Source organism: Trichosurus vulpecula, chromosome 7 (genome assembly GCF_011100635.1).
Source record: "Trichosurus vulpecula isolate mTriVul1 chromosome 7, mTriVul1.pri, whole genome shotgun sequence".
NCBI classification, from domain to species: Eukaryota; Metazoa; Chordata; class Mammalia; order Diprotodontia; family Phalangeridae; genus Trichosurus; species Trichosurus vulpecula.
Genome location: NC_050579.1, coordinates 157,796,121 through 157,811,808, shown reverse-complemented (window position 1 = coordinate 157,811,808; position 15,688 = coordinate 157,796,121). Strand labels below are relative to the sequence as shown.

The following is a 15,688-nucleotide window of genomic DNA, read 5'->3' as shown; positions in this document are numbered from 1 at the left end:
GCAGATACCATTTGTCATTGAGACTATAATTGAAGCATTTCTAGGATGAAAGACTCGGTCGACTTATATTCCACTAATGTGGCTTTGGAGAACCTATGGACTGGCGACTGTGCCATAATAAAGCACCAGAGTAGGAATTTTGTGGAGGTTCTTGAACCTTTAAAAAGTAAGAAAATAGGATCAGACATACTTTGCTGTCTTTTCATTATGAAACAAGTATTTGTGAGATGGACTCTTGCTAAAGTGCAGTGTCCCTGAAAAAAAAAAGAAGTTCTGTCAGTGAAATATACACAAGCAATATTTTTTATAAAGGATTCCTATTTATACTTTACCATTATTCTTCAGGAAAAAAAAAGTTCAAAGAGAGAACTTCAGACTCATTCAAAGTTTGGTGCCATTGGAAAGGTAAGAAAAAAAATGAAGATGCAATTTTTTTTTTAAAGACTGTCCTAACTTAACCAAATAAATGCTATTTTAAAGTATTGGTCATTTGCAATTGTTTTTAGCTTTGTTTTCCCTTTTAAGTCTGCCAATGAGAGTCATTTTGTGAATACAAGTGTGCAAACCATCCTGAATGTGACGAAACATGGCAACTCATTTTCCCTTCAGGCATGCCCCGAAGTACCTGAACGCAGGGCTATTAGTAAAAGAACTGTCCGATGCAGACCCATATCCTCCTACCCTAATAAATCCACTCCAGTTGGTGATGGTTTGACTGACCTAGTGATGGCTATGCAAGATGAACTGGACCAAATGAGTATGTAAGTATGTTCTAGTGTTTGTTTTCTGAAAGAGAGGTGAAAAAGTATTTAGATATTTTGGTTCCCTGGGGATAATGTTCCTTACAGAGTTTTTGCACTCCTTCTTTAGCCTTAATGTAGAATTATTTGGAATTTATTTGGCTTTAAAGAATTACTTATTTTGGAGAGTTATTTCAAAGATGTTATATCACAGAGTCTAGTAATGTTTTATTAGACTTATCTGAGTATAGCTTCCTTAAAATTATAGATTGAATATGACTAAACATTTATCTTGTTTTTTTTTAAATGAATACCCATAGCTAATCTAACATGTCTCTTTATTCTTGTTTTTTTTGACTAATAGCTAAAATTTTCTTTATAAATATCAGGTTCTGATACTTTATAATATTTTGTTTTATCCCACACAAAAGATACTACAAGGAACATTTCCCTTTTGGAATTGTGGTTTCATTAGGCACCCAAAAATGCATATACTTGTTATAGCCCATTATAATACATAATATTATATATATATACTTGGTATAGCTCATCTGTTACCAGAGTTTAAGACTTAGATGCTATAATTGACAAATTTGTATAATGGTCCAGAACTGACACTCCTCCCAAGATTAGTGTACCACAACTCTTGGAGAGCTAGCAAGTCATAAGCTTAGGTCTGTACTTAAGCTTAAAATAGAAAATGAAACTAGTCCCTTTGTCAGCATTTTAAATCACATGTTAAAAGTGTTCTGGAATTTTCCTAGGCAAAAAATTATAGACTTGAGAACGTCGTTGTCACTATATCGGGAGTTCCTAATCTAAGATTTTTTTTATGAAATATTTAAATGTAAAGGATTTTTTAAAGGCAGAGCAAGAGATTGATAAGACAGTAAAATTCAGAAACCTCAAAAGCTAAACTTTGTATGTTAGTATTAAAGAAGCAACAATGCTAAAGAGAAAGTGTTGACTTTTTAAAATATTAGTGTGTTACTCTTGGGAGTTCCGTGACTTTTGTGAAACTGTTTTGAGAAATATGCCAAAAGCATATATCATGAGTATAGACATTCATAATATTTGTTTTTCTCTCCTAGTGAACACCAAGAACTTTTGAAGCAAGTACAAGAAAGTCCAAGACTTTCAGTTAATGAAGAAATAGAATGTGAACTGGAATGTTTAGCTAGAAAAATGGAAATGAAAGGGGAGCAAATATGCAAACTGAAGAAATATCAAGACCATGTAAGTTTTTCTTCAATGATTTTAGTAAAAAGTCTGTGTTAGTACATTTAATGATATTTCTGGTGCTAGCTGTAAAAGTGCTATATCAAAAAGAAATGTCAAATAATATTCTTTAAAGACAACTTGAGCAAAAGGAGACATTTGCCATTATGACTGCTAGACAAGAATCTATTAATTGCAATATCTAGAGGCAGCAGGTAGTGAAAGAGGAAAAGAGTCAACAAATTTTTTTCCATCTTTTTCTTTCATGCAAATTTAATACTTGCCCCCTATATAAAAATTTAAGATGATATAAATAAAATTTAGATTTTCTACATATTATACTTAAAACTTTTTTCAAGAAAGGTTTTATTGTGAATTCAATTTTGCTGAAGCCATATTAGGATAAGATTTATTTTCATGAGCAGAAAGCTGGGAAACAATTTTTACAACCAGTGTCTCTGATAAAGGCCTCATTTCTAAAATATATAGAGAACTGAGTCAAATTTATAAGAATATAAGTCATTCCCCAATTGATAAATGGTCAAAGGATATGAACAGGCAGTTTTCAGATGAAGAAATTAAAGCTATCTATAGTCATATGAAAAAATGTTCTAAATCACTATTCATTAGAGAAATGCAAATCAAAACAACTCTGAGGTACCCACATCACACCTATCAGATTGGCTAACATGACAGAACAGGAAAATGATAAATGCTGGAGAAGATGTGGGAAAATTGGAACACTAATGCATTGTTGGTGGAGTTCTGAACTCATCCAACCATTCTGGAGAGCAGTTTGGAACTATGCCCACAGGGCTATAAATTGTCTGTACCCTTTGACTCAGCAATACTACTTCTAGATCTGCTATCCCAAAGACATTATACAAATGGGAAAAGGACCCACATGTACAAAATTATTTATAGCAGCTCTTTTTGTGGTGGCCAAAAATTGGAAATTGAGGGGATGTCCATCAGTTGGGGAATGGCTGAACAAGTTGTAGTATATAAATGTAATGGAATACTACCATTCCATTAAGAAATGATGAGCAGGTGGACTTCAGAAAAACCTGGAAAGACTTACATAAACTGAGGCTGAGTGAAGTGAGCAGAACCAGAACACTGTACACAGTAACAGCCACATTGTGTGATGACTAATTTTCATAGACTTAGCTCTTCTTAGCGATGCAAGGATCTAAGACAACTCCAAAAGACTCGTGGAAAATGCTGTAGACATCCAGAAAAAGAACTATGGAGTCTGAATGTAAATCAAAGCATGCTATTTGCTCACGCTCTCACTTTCTTTCTTTCTTGCTCTCTCTCTCTCTTTTTGTTTCTTCTTTCTCATGGTTCCTCCCATTGGTTTTAATTCTTCTTTACAATATGACTAATTGAAAATATGTTTAATATGAATGTATGTATAGAGCCTACATCAGATTGCATGCTGTCTTGGGGAGGAGAGAGAGGAAAGAGGGGGAGAAAATTTGGAACTCAAAATCTTATGAAAGTGAATGTTGAAAACAAAAAATAAACAAATAGTTTTTTTTTAAAAAATGGTTAAATTACCGAGGGGGAAAAAAAGTAAAGTCCACATATACAGAAAAAAAAAATTATTTTCATGGCCCTTCTACTTTCCCTTTTAGAATTCTTCTCACACTTTTTTCTTCCTTCTTTCTTTCCTTAGGTTTCCGGCACTACTGCTTCCCTATTTATCTAGCTTCTTTATACCTAGATTCCCTTACCGTGAGGCTAAACCCTGGGTAGTACATGTAGTGAAAATAGCATTAGACTGGGAATCCTAGAGGACCTGACTTCTGGTCCCACCTTGGTATCTCACTTATTCTATACCCTTAGGGATATCACTTTATCCTGCTGGGCCTCAGTTTCTTTATATATAAGAAGGAATTGAACTAAATATCTCTAAGATCCCTTATGTCTCTAATGATGTATGACTCCATGATCAATAGAAACAGGTAGAATTTCGGAAACCATAAGACACTTTAGAGGCAGGTACTTTTAAATCAGTTGGGCATTCTCAGGGCCCTTTTGTCACATGGGTAGACAGCTCCTTACATATATTAACACTATTAATGTTAGCCTTGCAAATCACCACTAATCAAAGGTAAAATAAGAGTTTGTCAGGAAAGTAGTAAATAATATAGGTTTTTGTTACCTTGGTGTTTCCAGCAGGGAGGGAAGAGATATTAAAAACATTTGGATAGTAATAAAGATTTTGATGCTGCCCGTCTTTTCAAGACCATATTATGTAATTATTTACTGTTAATGGTGCATAGGAGAAATTTGAAGGATGAAGTTAGAAGAATTGCACCATTTGAAAAACTGGGGCATTCTTCAAAAGATTAATTATAATGTGTTCTGCAACCGCATAATTTATATTCTACCCCTTCAATAATACAGATATCTCAAGCATTTTAATTAAATATCTGTGCTTTTATTAGTTACTCTTTACCAACAGCAAATAATTCTTTCTATTCCAGCAGTTATTAGATCAGCCGTGCATTGTAGCACTTTCCCAAATACCTTTGCCATAAGATAAATCAAACAAGGTAATGGATGTAACTCATATGTGTTAAGATGGCATCATTAAGAAGAAAATTGGTTGCTTAGAAAGTTTTACAGGTTGGCATCTATCTATGCAACTTTCATAGATATCATTTGCTCATAGACTCTTTAACCAATAAAGAGAATTGAGAATTCCTTAAGTAAACTGATTTTTCCAGTACTGTCAAAACCAGAATTCAGAAATACCATCATCTTTTAAGTTAAAAAAAAAACCACAGTAAATTCTATCATTAACTGTGTCACTCAACCTAAGGGAATACATTTTTCAACTGGTTCAATGAGCTTACTGTCTCCCAGACACATTCGTACTCATTTTCACTTCTGAACCTTTACTCATGCTTTTCCCCAAATGTTAAATGTTCTTCTCTCCATTTGTCTAAATCCTATCCAACCTATCCAAACACAAAGCCATACTCCTCAATTAAATGCTCATCAGCTGATCTGTCCCACATTGACTTTATATAATGCTTACTACTTCCCTCACATAGTGCCCCTTAGTTATTTTGATGGAGTCATAATGTTTTTTGGTCTGAGGATTTCTTTTCTAATATAGATCACAACCTCTTTACCAGGTAAACTGAATGATCTCTGAATGAGATCCACCATACATGCTGGAGGGCTTTTTTTTTTCTTCCATATTTTAGAAATATCTGTGTACTTGGACTCTTTCCTCTATCTCTATACTTTATCCCTTTCCCTTTCTGATCATACATGTCCTGGATAATAGCTCATATCATTTCTTATGCATTTAAGTCACTGTTAGTAATATGCTGTAATCTATGCCCATCATGCATCTTTATATTAACCTTTTAACTATTTGTAATTTAGATTTTTTTTTAGATCATGCTTTGCAGCCAGGTGGATCACCAGGAGAAAATTGGTCTTAATGAAATAGGCTTTTGTGGTATCTATTAGAGTTTGTTGACATTCTAAACTTCTTCCTCTGCTTAATTCTGGTGCCAGCTCCTATACAGTACCTGTCCAAGGCACATATATTGATGCACTAACTTGAAAGGTTACCTGACCAGCTCTATCAAAGTCTGGATAATATGCTTTTTTCATTTCTTTAACTTTTCCAGTCTAGATGATTAAATTGGTGTCTTGGAGTGAACCTCACTGAGGAAGATTTGTAGTATTCCCGTATTCAGTGCAAACATCATTTGAGGCATCCTTGTGGTCAACGGAGAAGCTTTCATTTCTCAAGACTTCTGTGAGATTAGCCGTGACCTTACATAATTTCTCTGTTTTATATGCCACTTGATGTCAATACTTGGCATATTATTGATCACAGTTATCTCTGTAGTTAAGTCTCTCACAGATGTGTACGATTTTAACATTTTCATGAGAGACATCTTATTTGGAAAGACTTTTTAAGACTCTGTTTTGTTGTACCAAGTCAAATGCTTTTGAAAAATCAGTAAATATAGGCATAGCTATATCTTCTGTCCTCATCACCTCTCAGTTGTATAATCATAAACATATGGTCTGCTATAGAAAATCATCTGTGAAAGCCTGCCTGATTCCTTCTTATATTTTCATCAAAGTACTCTTAAAAATACATAAACTGTTCTCACAAAGACTTTTTAGACATGACAAAATGGTCTAGCATATGGTCTAGTAGCTGCTGTTGCCTTTTGTAAAAGCATTTGTTTATAATATTTTCCATTCTTTCGGAATCTTACTGTCTTTGAAATATATTGAAAATTCATCCCTAAATGCCCTTAATAGCATATACCAATATAAATATACCAAATATAAAAATATCAATACCAATATAAAGTCCTTCTACACACTTTTTGCCAGGGATGGGTATTCTTAACAGTTTGCTCTTAGTATCATTGCCACTTCTTCAGATAGGTAGTAGGTTGTGGTCATCTAAATTTGGTGGTTTAGAGTAGAATTGTTATGGAGAGTTCCACTTGTTGATAATCAATTACAAATTGTTTTGTGGTATTCTTTGTTTCATGTTTATATGTCTCAGCTCTCTTAAATAAGATTGTTAGCAGCCTTTTTTTTTTATAGCTCACAGTACTAGGCAATATAGTAGGCACTTATCCAATTCAACTAAACTATCAATATATGTTCTTTTTATTTCAGATATTCACTTGGCAAAGAAAAAGCCTCACTCTACTGTTTTAAGATTTCTCACTATCTTGTTAACTAAAATATTGAAAAGCTTGTGGGTTTTTTTCCTCCTAAGGTAAATAAACTACAACAAAAGTCTCAAAACTCGAAGAGTGAAGCATTCAGCATTGAGCCAGAAGATGAAAACCATAAAGGAAAAAAGAATGTGCCAGTTATGGTGGTCACCAGAAAGGGCAGAAATAAGACTAAGCTTCCACTGGAAAACTGCAGTTGTCAAATGCCACAAAAGTGTTTCCAAAAGATTCGAATGACGTTGAGGAAAGATGACGTCAAGTGGGAACAGTAGAGCAATGGTGTAAAATTCAATTTCAATGAACCTTGCTGATCATCGGGAATTTTTAATCATCTGAAGTGATTTTAATTTAATGTAACTTTTAAGAACTTCCTAATTATGTTTCATGCCCGTATTAAATTGTAGTATTTTTAAAAATTAATCCTGAGTGACTTGTTAGGAGCTCCCAAGATTAAGTGGTTTCTTTTTCTTATTCACTGAAATACCCTGGCATGATTTCATCACATTTTAGAAAAATTATTTATTTTTGCACATGTCTAGAATTAAATTTTAAAAACAGTATTGGCAAAATTTATTCTTGAGTAGGCCTCACAGAATTTGAAATAATAAATTTTTAAATCTCTGGTCTTGAGAGGAATGAAATTGATGCTTCTCCTCGACTTCATATTAGGTCTATGAATTAATCTGTTTAGGAGAAGAAGAAACTTTAGATTAAAATCTAATAATGTCCAAAAATAACCCCTGATCACATCTTTACTTGACAAGTTTGTTCACTGTTTTCACAGCATAACATGCTGAATTCACTTCATAACATCCTACCTCCTTAATTTTGCTTATATTATTCCATGATCTTGAAATGTTCCTCTTTCATCTCTGACCTACTGTCCAAATTCTACCCAGTCTTCAAAGCTCAACACAAAGCACATCTTCATAAAATCTTTCCCAGTCATTTCAGTGGTTTGTGTCTCACTTTTGCCACTTTTAGCACCCAGTACCTTAGGTTAATCATTTAGTGTCCTTAAGCCTGTTTCCTCACCTCTAAAATTAGAGGCTAGATAACCTATGAGGTTCCTTCTAGCTCCAGACCTGTGATCTCTCCCTTCTTAAACTACTTACTCTACCCACTGTCTTCAAAAATTGACAATTTCTAAACCCCAAATTGTCTAGCCTTGAAAAACAGTATTATGATTCAACTGTAGAAGCTTCCCTTCTCTATCTCTGTTTCTACTTTATAAATATCTTTGCTCTAATTCCCCTCTGCAACTTTTATTACTTTAATGTTTTATTTAGCACGTAATATGGAGCATCAATATAACCAAATAAACTTGATTGTAATTTATTTCAATATAAGAGGTATCCATTTTTAAGTCATTCCGTCTAAGTCTTCATTGGAATTGTTTTTTGGTCTACTCCCACGTGGTTTTCCTCCTATATGGGAATACTTAGCAAGTACCCAATTCTTTTGCTTCTGATATTCTTTTGTTTTGCATTTTATAAAGCAGAGGCATCATTGTGTAGTGGATAGAGAGCCAGAAAGATCTGGTTTGAGGTCTCACCTCCTGATACATTCTGACTGTGTCATTCTGGATAAATCTGGATAAATCATTTAACCTCTCAGTGTGCTAGATACACCTCTAACCAATAAAATCATAAGTCTAATCTCTGTCCCTATTATTTCATGAAAGTAATTCTTTTACTCATCGTTCCTGTTCTTTCAAAATTTTCATTTTTAGTGAGTCTACATCCGCCAAATACATTGGCTGGGTTTATATGAGGGTCAGAACTAAGGGACTAGGGAAAATGATTCCCAGGCAAATATACCCAGAAGGAAAGAGGAAGGTGAGTAATATCCAGGGGATAAAGGAATTAGAATTCACTCTGGCTACAGCAAAAGAATTTGCTATACATTGTCATGAAAGCTAATCAAAAACAGAACTCTGTTATATGCAATTTCCTTGGGTAATATTTTCCTGTAGGAAAATAAACGGGGTAGTGTCTCTGTGTTTGGCAATAACTCCCAACAGGTAACAACTCTTGGCAGATCCAAGAAGCAACACAGCTTAGTGGCTAGAGCTTTGGACTTGGAGTCAGGAAGAACCAGGCAAATCACTTAAGCTCTCTAGCCTCAGTTTCCTCATCTTTAAAATGAGGAGATTGAATTGGATGACCTCTAAAGTGCTTTCCATCTCTAAACCATCTTATGGTCCTATAACCCCTCCACTCTACTGTTATCACATTAGCACAGTAGTAAGCATTTTATGAATGACATTGTCCGCGTGAGAGTGCCCTCTCTTCTCTTTTGCCTTCCTTATTTCAAAGTCTCAGGCCTTTGTTTAAATTTTATTCATAGATTCATGGATTTAGAGCTGAAAGAGACCTTAGAAGTCATCTATTCCAACCTCCTTTATTTTGTAGGTAAGAAAAGTGAGGTCAGAGAGACTGAGTCCCTAAGGTAGCATGTGTAACGAATGTTAATGCCAAGACTTGAATCCTATTCTTCTGACTCCAGATGCAATGTTCTTTTCCACCATGTGGCCCTGCCTCTCCAAATAGACCCATGTGTACTTATGGTAGTTTTCAGTGTTTGTTTTCTGGCAGTGAAGGACATAAGATAGTTGAAGGACATAGGACTTTATTTTTAGTGAGAGTGTTGAACTAGCTAGGTGTCACTTCCAACCACAATAATAGTAACAGGCACCATTTATATAGCACTCTAAGGTCTTCAAAGTGCTTTACATTTGTTATTTTAGTTAAAAATAAATAATAATAATTTTAAAAAGATAAAGATCAGACTGTGTGTCCTAATGCATATGTGTGTATACATATATATAAATATGTATGCGTATATATGTGTGTATCTATATATCTATATATATATACATATATATATATATATATATGTACATGTTATTTCATCTGATCTTCCCAATAAGCCTGTGAGGAAGGTGCTATTATTATCCCCATTTTTACAGATGGCGAAAACTGAAGCTGAAAGGGGATGACCTGCCCAATGTCCCACAGCCCATAAATTTCTGGAGCAGCAAGACCTGAGTTTGAATCCAGCACTCTATTATCCTGTGCCACCTAATTACAAGATTCCATAATCTGTGTATACTTGTGGCAGTATGAATTTGATTAATGTACAACAGTTCTAATCATAAAGTGCAGATCTACAAGTTTTTAGTATTAGCTTATGGATAAACTTGTAGCAATTCCCTCCCTTCAACAGGAAAATAGAGAAATGTTGGATCTTGTTGCTTTAAGGTCTTTTCCAGCTCTAATATTCTGTGATCTTCTGGAAATGCCTCATGTATCTGAGAGTTACCCATCACTACCTCTGCCTCCTTACGGCCAAGTAGCAAATTTCCTGCTCTGCCCAAGAGCAGTAAATGTTTAGTGTACAAGTGTTGCTATAGCAACTTGTCAGCTGATCTTGTCTGCCAGTGGAAATTCATAAGTAGTTGGTAAGTGAATGGATTCACAGAATCTCCATTCACCTGAATAAAACGCTAAGTTGAGTTTAGGGTTTTTTTTTTCTTTCTTTTCTTTTCTTTTTCCCAAAGCAGATTAAAAAAAAAAAAAAGAACTTATCAGCCTAAGGAAGCCTCATCTTTGTTACTAAGACAAGAAAACTCCAGTCTTTCAGCAGCAGGTAATAGTGTATATTCTGATATTGGGATTTTAAAAATTGTACTTTTTTAATTGGACTGTAAATCAGTCTTCAATCTCTACCCTTTTTATTGGTTTAGAACTTAAAATTGGAGGGTCTTGGGCAACTATTCACTTTCCAGTCGTCATGGGGGAGGGAGTAGATATTTTACAGAATTTGGTAAATTTGAATGGTTTATTTGAATATTATTTTTAAGATCTTTTAGTTCTGTTTTCTTACTTTGAGAATATAATTTTAATTGCAGAGGAATTCACCAGATGTGGTTGGTAGTAAACCTTGATAAATTAAAAATGCTAAATAAGAAATGTTCCTGTGCTGTTATTTATTTGTTTGTTTCTGATGTGCTAGAAGAATCCAAAGTGGGTTTGGGGGAGAAAGAGCATGGTGGCCATGAGAGATTAGGGAGTGCTCACTTTGTCCCAATATATATACCAGCTGCCATTGTTAATACAGTGTAAATAGTCTACTAATGGATCTTCCAGGAACACTATTCAGCTGTAACTAAAGAAGTACCATCTAAGCGCAATTAATAGCAGGTAAGCTGAGAATGCAGCAAATCCACAATGATACACTTAGATAAATGCCATATCTTTGGAGTATAATAGTTTCTATGAGATAAAAAAGCTTTTAAGGATACCATAGCACCTTTAGTATATAATTAGCATATAATGAAAATAAAAATAAAATTGCGTGCTACTCACAAGCACCAGAAAAGTAAGAAAAGCAATTTTACCTCTCTAAAGCTTTTAAGTGTGTCCTTAATTCCATTCTTCACTTACTCTTTTAGCTCTGTTTTCTTCTAACTTTCCTCTACTGGTTTCTTTCTGTTATGTAAAGGTCAAAATAGGATGCAATTGCCCCCAAATATTTGTTAGGGTATGGTTATTTATTTTTTAAAAACACATCCATTGATATTTAATGTGGATACAATTCAGGACTTGTATGTATCCTTTTAAAAGGATTATAATGGAATTTGGAATGGGAAGGAACCTTAAAGATTATCTAAATAGAAAGGATTCCAGTGGAGCACTGAGGAGTTCAGTGAAGACCTACCCCTCTCCTCCACTCTCTGCCCCCAAAAGATAGGTTAGCACCACCTGCTGTCACCCAGGGGAGCCTCAACCCTTTGCTTTTCCTAAACCAGCCCTCATTGCCCCATAGTCAAGTTCCCATCAGGCATGACACAAACTAGCTCAATCACCCAAATAGCCTGTAATTGTCCTTTACAATCTTTGCCATGGTATAATAATTCCAGGTATTGAAGAAAACTTCCATACCTCACCTCCCTCCAAAATAGTGAACTATGTGTGTACATACACGTCACCTCTATGTATTTTTAAGTTTCCATTACTAAATATAAATTTTCATTACTAAATATATATATTTAATTAATATATTTTATTTGTGCTTTTTTTCTAAGCATTATAGTTATTTTCCAATCCATCTTATCTCCCTATTAAATCCTCCCCTGTAAGGAAGATAGCTAAGCAAAACTGACCTCTAGGTGTCACAGTGGATCATGTGCTGGGCCTGGAGTCAACAAGACCTGATCACTTTGAGATCCTGGGTAAATCATTTAACCTCTGCCTCAGTTTTCTCAACTGTAAAATGGGGATAATAATAACACCTACTTCCTAAGATTGTTTTGAGGATACTTGAAAAGCATTAAGCACAGTGCATGGTTAGGTGCTTAATTGATGCTTGTTCCCTTCCCTCTGCACTATAGAGGATTTTGCATGCAACATTACTCACCCACAGTCCCCCACCTCTCTTCCAAAAAGAATATTGACCTGCTCCCTAGCACCAGGGTTGGTCATTATAATAGGAGTTTGACTAGTTTTTAGTGTTATTTCCTTTGTCTTTCTTGTAGTCGAGTCTATTTTTCTTCTGTTTTTGTTTATTTTATTCACTTCGCATCCATTCATATAGGTCTTCCCTTGTTTCTTTGAATATAAGAAACTTTGAAGTCATTTAATTGAACCCTCTCATTCTCCAAAGTGAGGAAATAGGAGCAGACAGGTTAAGGTTTCCTAAAGGTCTTGCAATAAGCAGCAAAGCTGGGATTTGACAGCAGGTTCTCTGACCCCAAGTCCAATGCTCTTCCCACCACACTACTATGTCTCTTATCAGATATGTGTTGTTCATCACAGTGAACTATTAAAGGGATGAGGAACCTGCAGCCTTGAGGCCACAGCCCTCTAGATCCTCAAGTGGGGCCCTTTGACTGAATCCAGACTTCACAGAACAAATCTTTTGATTCCATTACATTCATACACCACAAATTTTCATTCATTTCCCAATCATTAGACACTGTTTTATTTCTACTTTTTTCCTCCTGCAAAAAAAAAATACTACTTGGAATATTTTGGTAAATATGGAACTTTTTTTTTATGTTTGAGCTTTTGGGGGGTATACATTAATATGTTAAGTGCCATACATAAATACCTTACCAAAAAGGCATCTTCATTAAAGGGGAAAGGAATAAGCATTTATTAAGCACCTACTATGTGCTAGGCACTGTGCTAAGCCTTTAGAAATTACTGTCTCATTTGATTAAATAAATTTTATGAAACAGATTAACTCTATAATGAATAGATTTGTGAATGCAGCTGTCATGTAAGCTTTCTTGTTCCATAAAATTCTTTCCAGCTGCATCATCATAATAAGAATATAGAGTGTGACCAAAAGAGGGAAATAGCCTCGTTATAGAGAGCTAGCCATTATAATGGTATTTATTAAATTAAAATTATTAGATTTCTGCTACCCATAGTAGTAAAGGGTTGCTCACGTTCTCTTTTCTAGTTGTTAGGCAAGGGTCTGTGAAACCACTGTGTTCCTTTAAACTCTAAAAGTGAATAAATAAAGATCTCGGGCTTCATGAAAAGAAGGATTGTAAAGAAAGCTGAATCTTCTGTGAATTACTAGAGGTGTGTACACTTGTGATCTTCCTCCAGCTGACCTGATGAAGAAGTTTCAGGATAGATTACCAAGCTTCAGAAGGTATTTTGTTAGTGATCTTTTTCCAGACCAGCATTGATTTGTAGTCTTTTTCTAGGAAAATCCTATTACTGAACAAGGACAGAATGTGAATTATTTCTTGTCTCCAAGGCAGGGGCAGGATTGATGTTTGTAGGGCAGTCATCCAGAGTCTTCTGGCCTAATAGTGGAGAACTTCAGTTTTTCTCACTGCCAGTCCCTTACATTTTGCAAGTGTGGTGTTTGTGAACATAAATCATTGGTACAGAGGAAATTCATGCAAATTAAATATAATGACACTTTTCAGGAGCAAAATAAGGATTGCAAAACAGCCACTAATATCCTTTTTTTAAAAATATATCCAATTTTCAAAGACATGTCAGATACATACTATATACACACGTGTGTGTGTGTGTGTGTGCATACACACTGTATATGAAAGAATACTGTACTATGGTATGTTGTCATGAATAGAATGCTTTTCAAGGCATCTTCCTATTTTTCCCATAAGGAAATTTAATCACAAAAGTTAGACCTTGTATTCAATGTCAGAACTGATAAAAGTGCTACTGTTCTTAGGTTTAAAGTCTACTGACTTTCTGTGCAGAAAAAAAAGATTGTTCTTTATGAAAATATGCTGTATAATTATTTGCAAGTCTGTGGCTTTTTGCTTTGTATGCTAAGAAGCCTTAATCAGCACCACAGATTGTTGTGGTCAGCTTTAATTCTTTCCAGTGGCATAATTTAAATCCAGGCTGCCAAACCAATTTTAGAAAGGGCTCTTTGCCATTTAAAAAATAGATCTCTGGCACAGAGGGCCCCTCACCTTTCATTTGGGGTAATATTTGTGTTTATGATTTTTCTAATTTGCAGTGCTATTTCTGTATGTACACAGCAGATGTCATGACCAAAAGAAAAATAAAGATTTAAGTGATCTTCTTAAAGTATAGATCTGAATATGTCATATCCCTATTTAACAAACTCCAGTGACTCCTATGACCTCCAGCATTAAGTGTAAAATCTCTATTTGGCTTTTGAAGCCCTTCATAACCTGACTCCCTCCTACCTTTCCAGTCCTCTTATAGTCCTCCCCTCCATATTATCTACTATCCAGTGACACTGACTTCCTTGCTATTCCTTGAACAGGACATTCTCTCACCTTACTCTGGGCATTTTCACTGGCTATCACTCGTGACTAGAAAGCTCTCCCTCTTCATCTCTGCCTCCTGGTCTACCTGGCTTTTTACAAGTTTCAGTTAAAATCCCACCTTCAAGAAGCCATTCCTGGTCCCCTTAATGTCAGTGTCTTCTCTCTGAAATTATCTCCAAATCTTGTTTGTACATAGTTGCTTGCATGTTGTCTACCATGTTGTGAGCTCTATGAGGGCAGAGAGTGCCCTGTTTTTTGGCTGTCATTGTATCCCCAGCACTTGGCACAGTGCCTGACACATAGTAGGAGCTTAATAAGTGCTTGTTAACTTGATTGGATTCAACTAAAAGTTAATTAAGAATTTCCACATGCAAAGAAATCTGGAATAAAAAGATGAGTTACAGGGACAGCTAGGTGGTGCGGTGAGTAGAGCACCAGCCCTGGAATCAGGAGGACCTGAGTTCAAATTTGGCCTCAGACACTTGACACACTTACTAGCTGTGTGACCTTGGGCAAGTCACTTAACCCCAGTTGCCCTACCTTCCCCCCCCCAAAAAAACAAACAAACAAAGATGAGTTATACAGTGTGCCTGAGTAATGAGCATTATTTCTTCTTAACTAGTAAGGGGCTGCCTAGAACAAGATATCCCGAGAATTTGTTTATTCCTTAAGGTAAGACCTTACCTTTGTAATCAAGCAAGCAAGCCTTTAGGAGGCATCATGCTTAGTACTGAAGATACAAAGACAAAATTAAAATCTGCCTGCAAGGAGATGCTCACATGTATATATAGAACCCTTGTTTCTCTGCTGAAATACTGTCTCACAATTCCAACTGCCTCTCAGACCTGGATGTCTCAGCCATTTCAAACCCAACATATCCACTACAGAACTGTTATCTCTTCCTGTTATTATTAAGATAATAATATCTCTTTCTGCCTGTCATGCAGATCCACAACTTCAGTGTCATTTTTTACTCTTCTCACTCACCCCACATATCCATCCCATTGCCACATTTTGTCATTTCTACCTTTAGAAATCTGTGGCATATGTCCTCTTCTCCCCATTCATATAGCCAAACTAGTTCAGTTTCTCATCATTTCTCAGATTTATTCTTGCAATTACCTTTTAACTGGTCACCCTGCCTCAAAAGTGTCTCCCTACTCCTCCCTCTAACCCGTTCTTCAGTCACCGAGGTG

The 15,688-nt window shown here is 35.4% G+C and overlaps 1 protein-coding gene across 3 annotated transcripts in view; it reads left to right on the top strand.

The window, feature by feature from the left end:
- The window catches only part of CEP57L1 (centrosomal protein 57 like 1), an 84,395-nt gene extending 76,040 nt beyond the window's left edge, over positions 1-8,355 (top strand). For all 3 annotated transcript variants that reach the window (XM_036768790.1, XM_036768788.1, XM_036768789.1), the window contains 4 exons: positions 346-405; positions 610-761; positions 1,832-1,976; positions 6,739-8,355. In XM_036768790.1, the coding sequence (XP_036624685.1) occupies positions 346-405; positions 610-761; positions 1,832-1,976; positions 6,739-6,969 (588 nt within the window). In that variant the 3' untranslated portion in view covers positions 6,970-8,355. The remainder of the gene's footprint in view (positions 1-345; positions 406-609; positions 762-1,831; positions 1,977-6,738) is intronic.
- Positions 8,356-15,688: the final 7,333 nt, after the last annotated feature.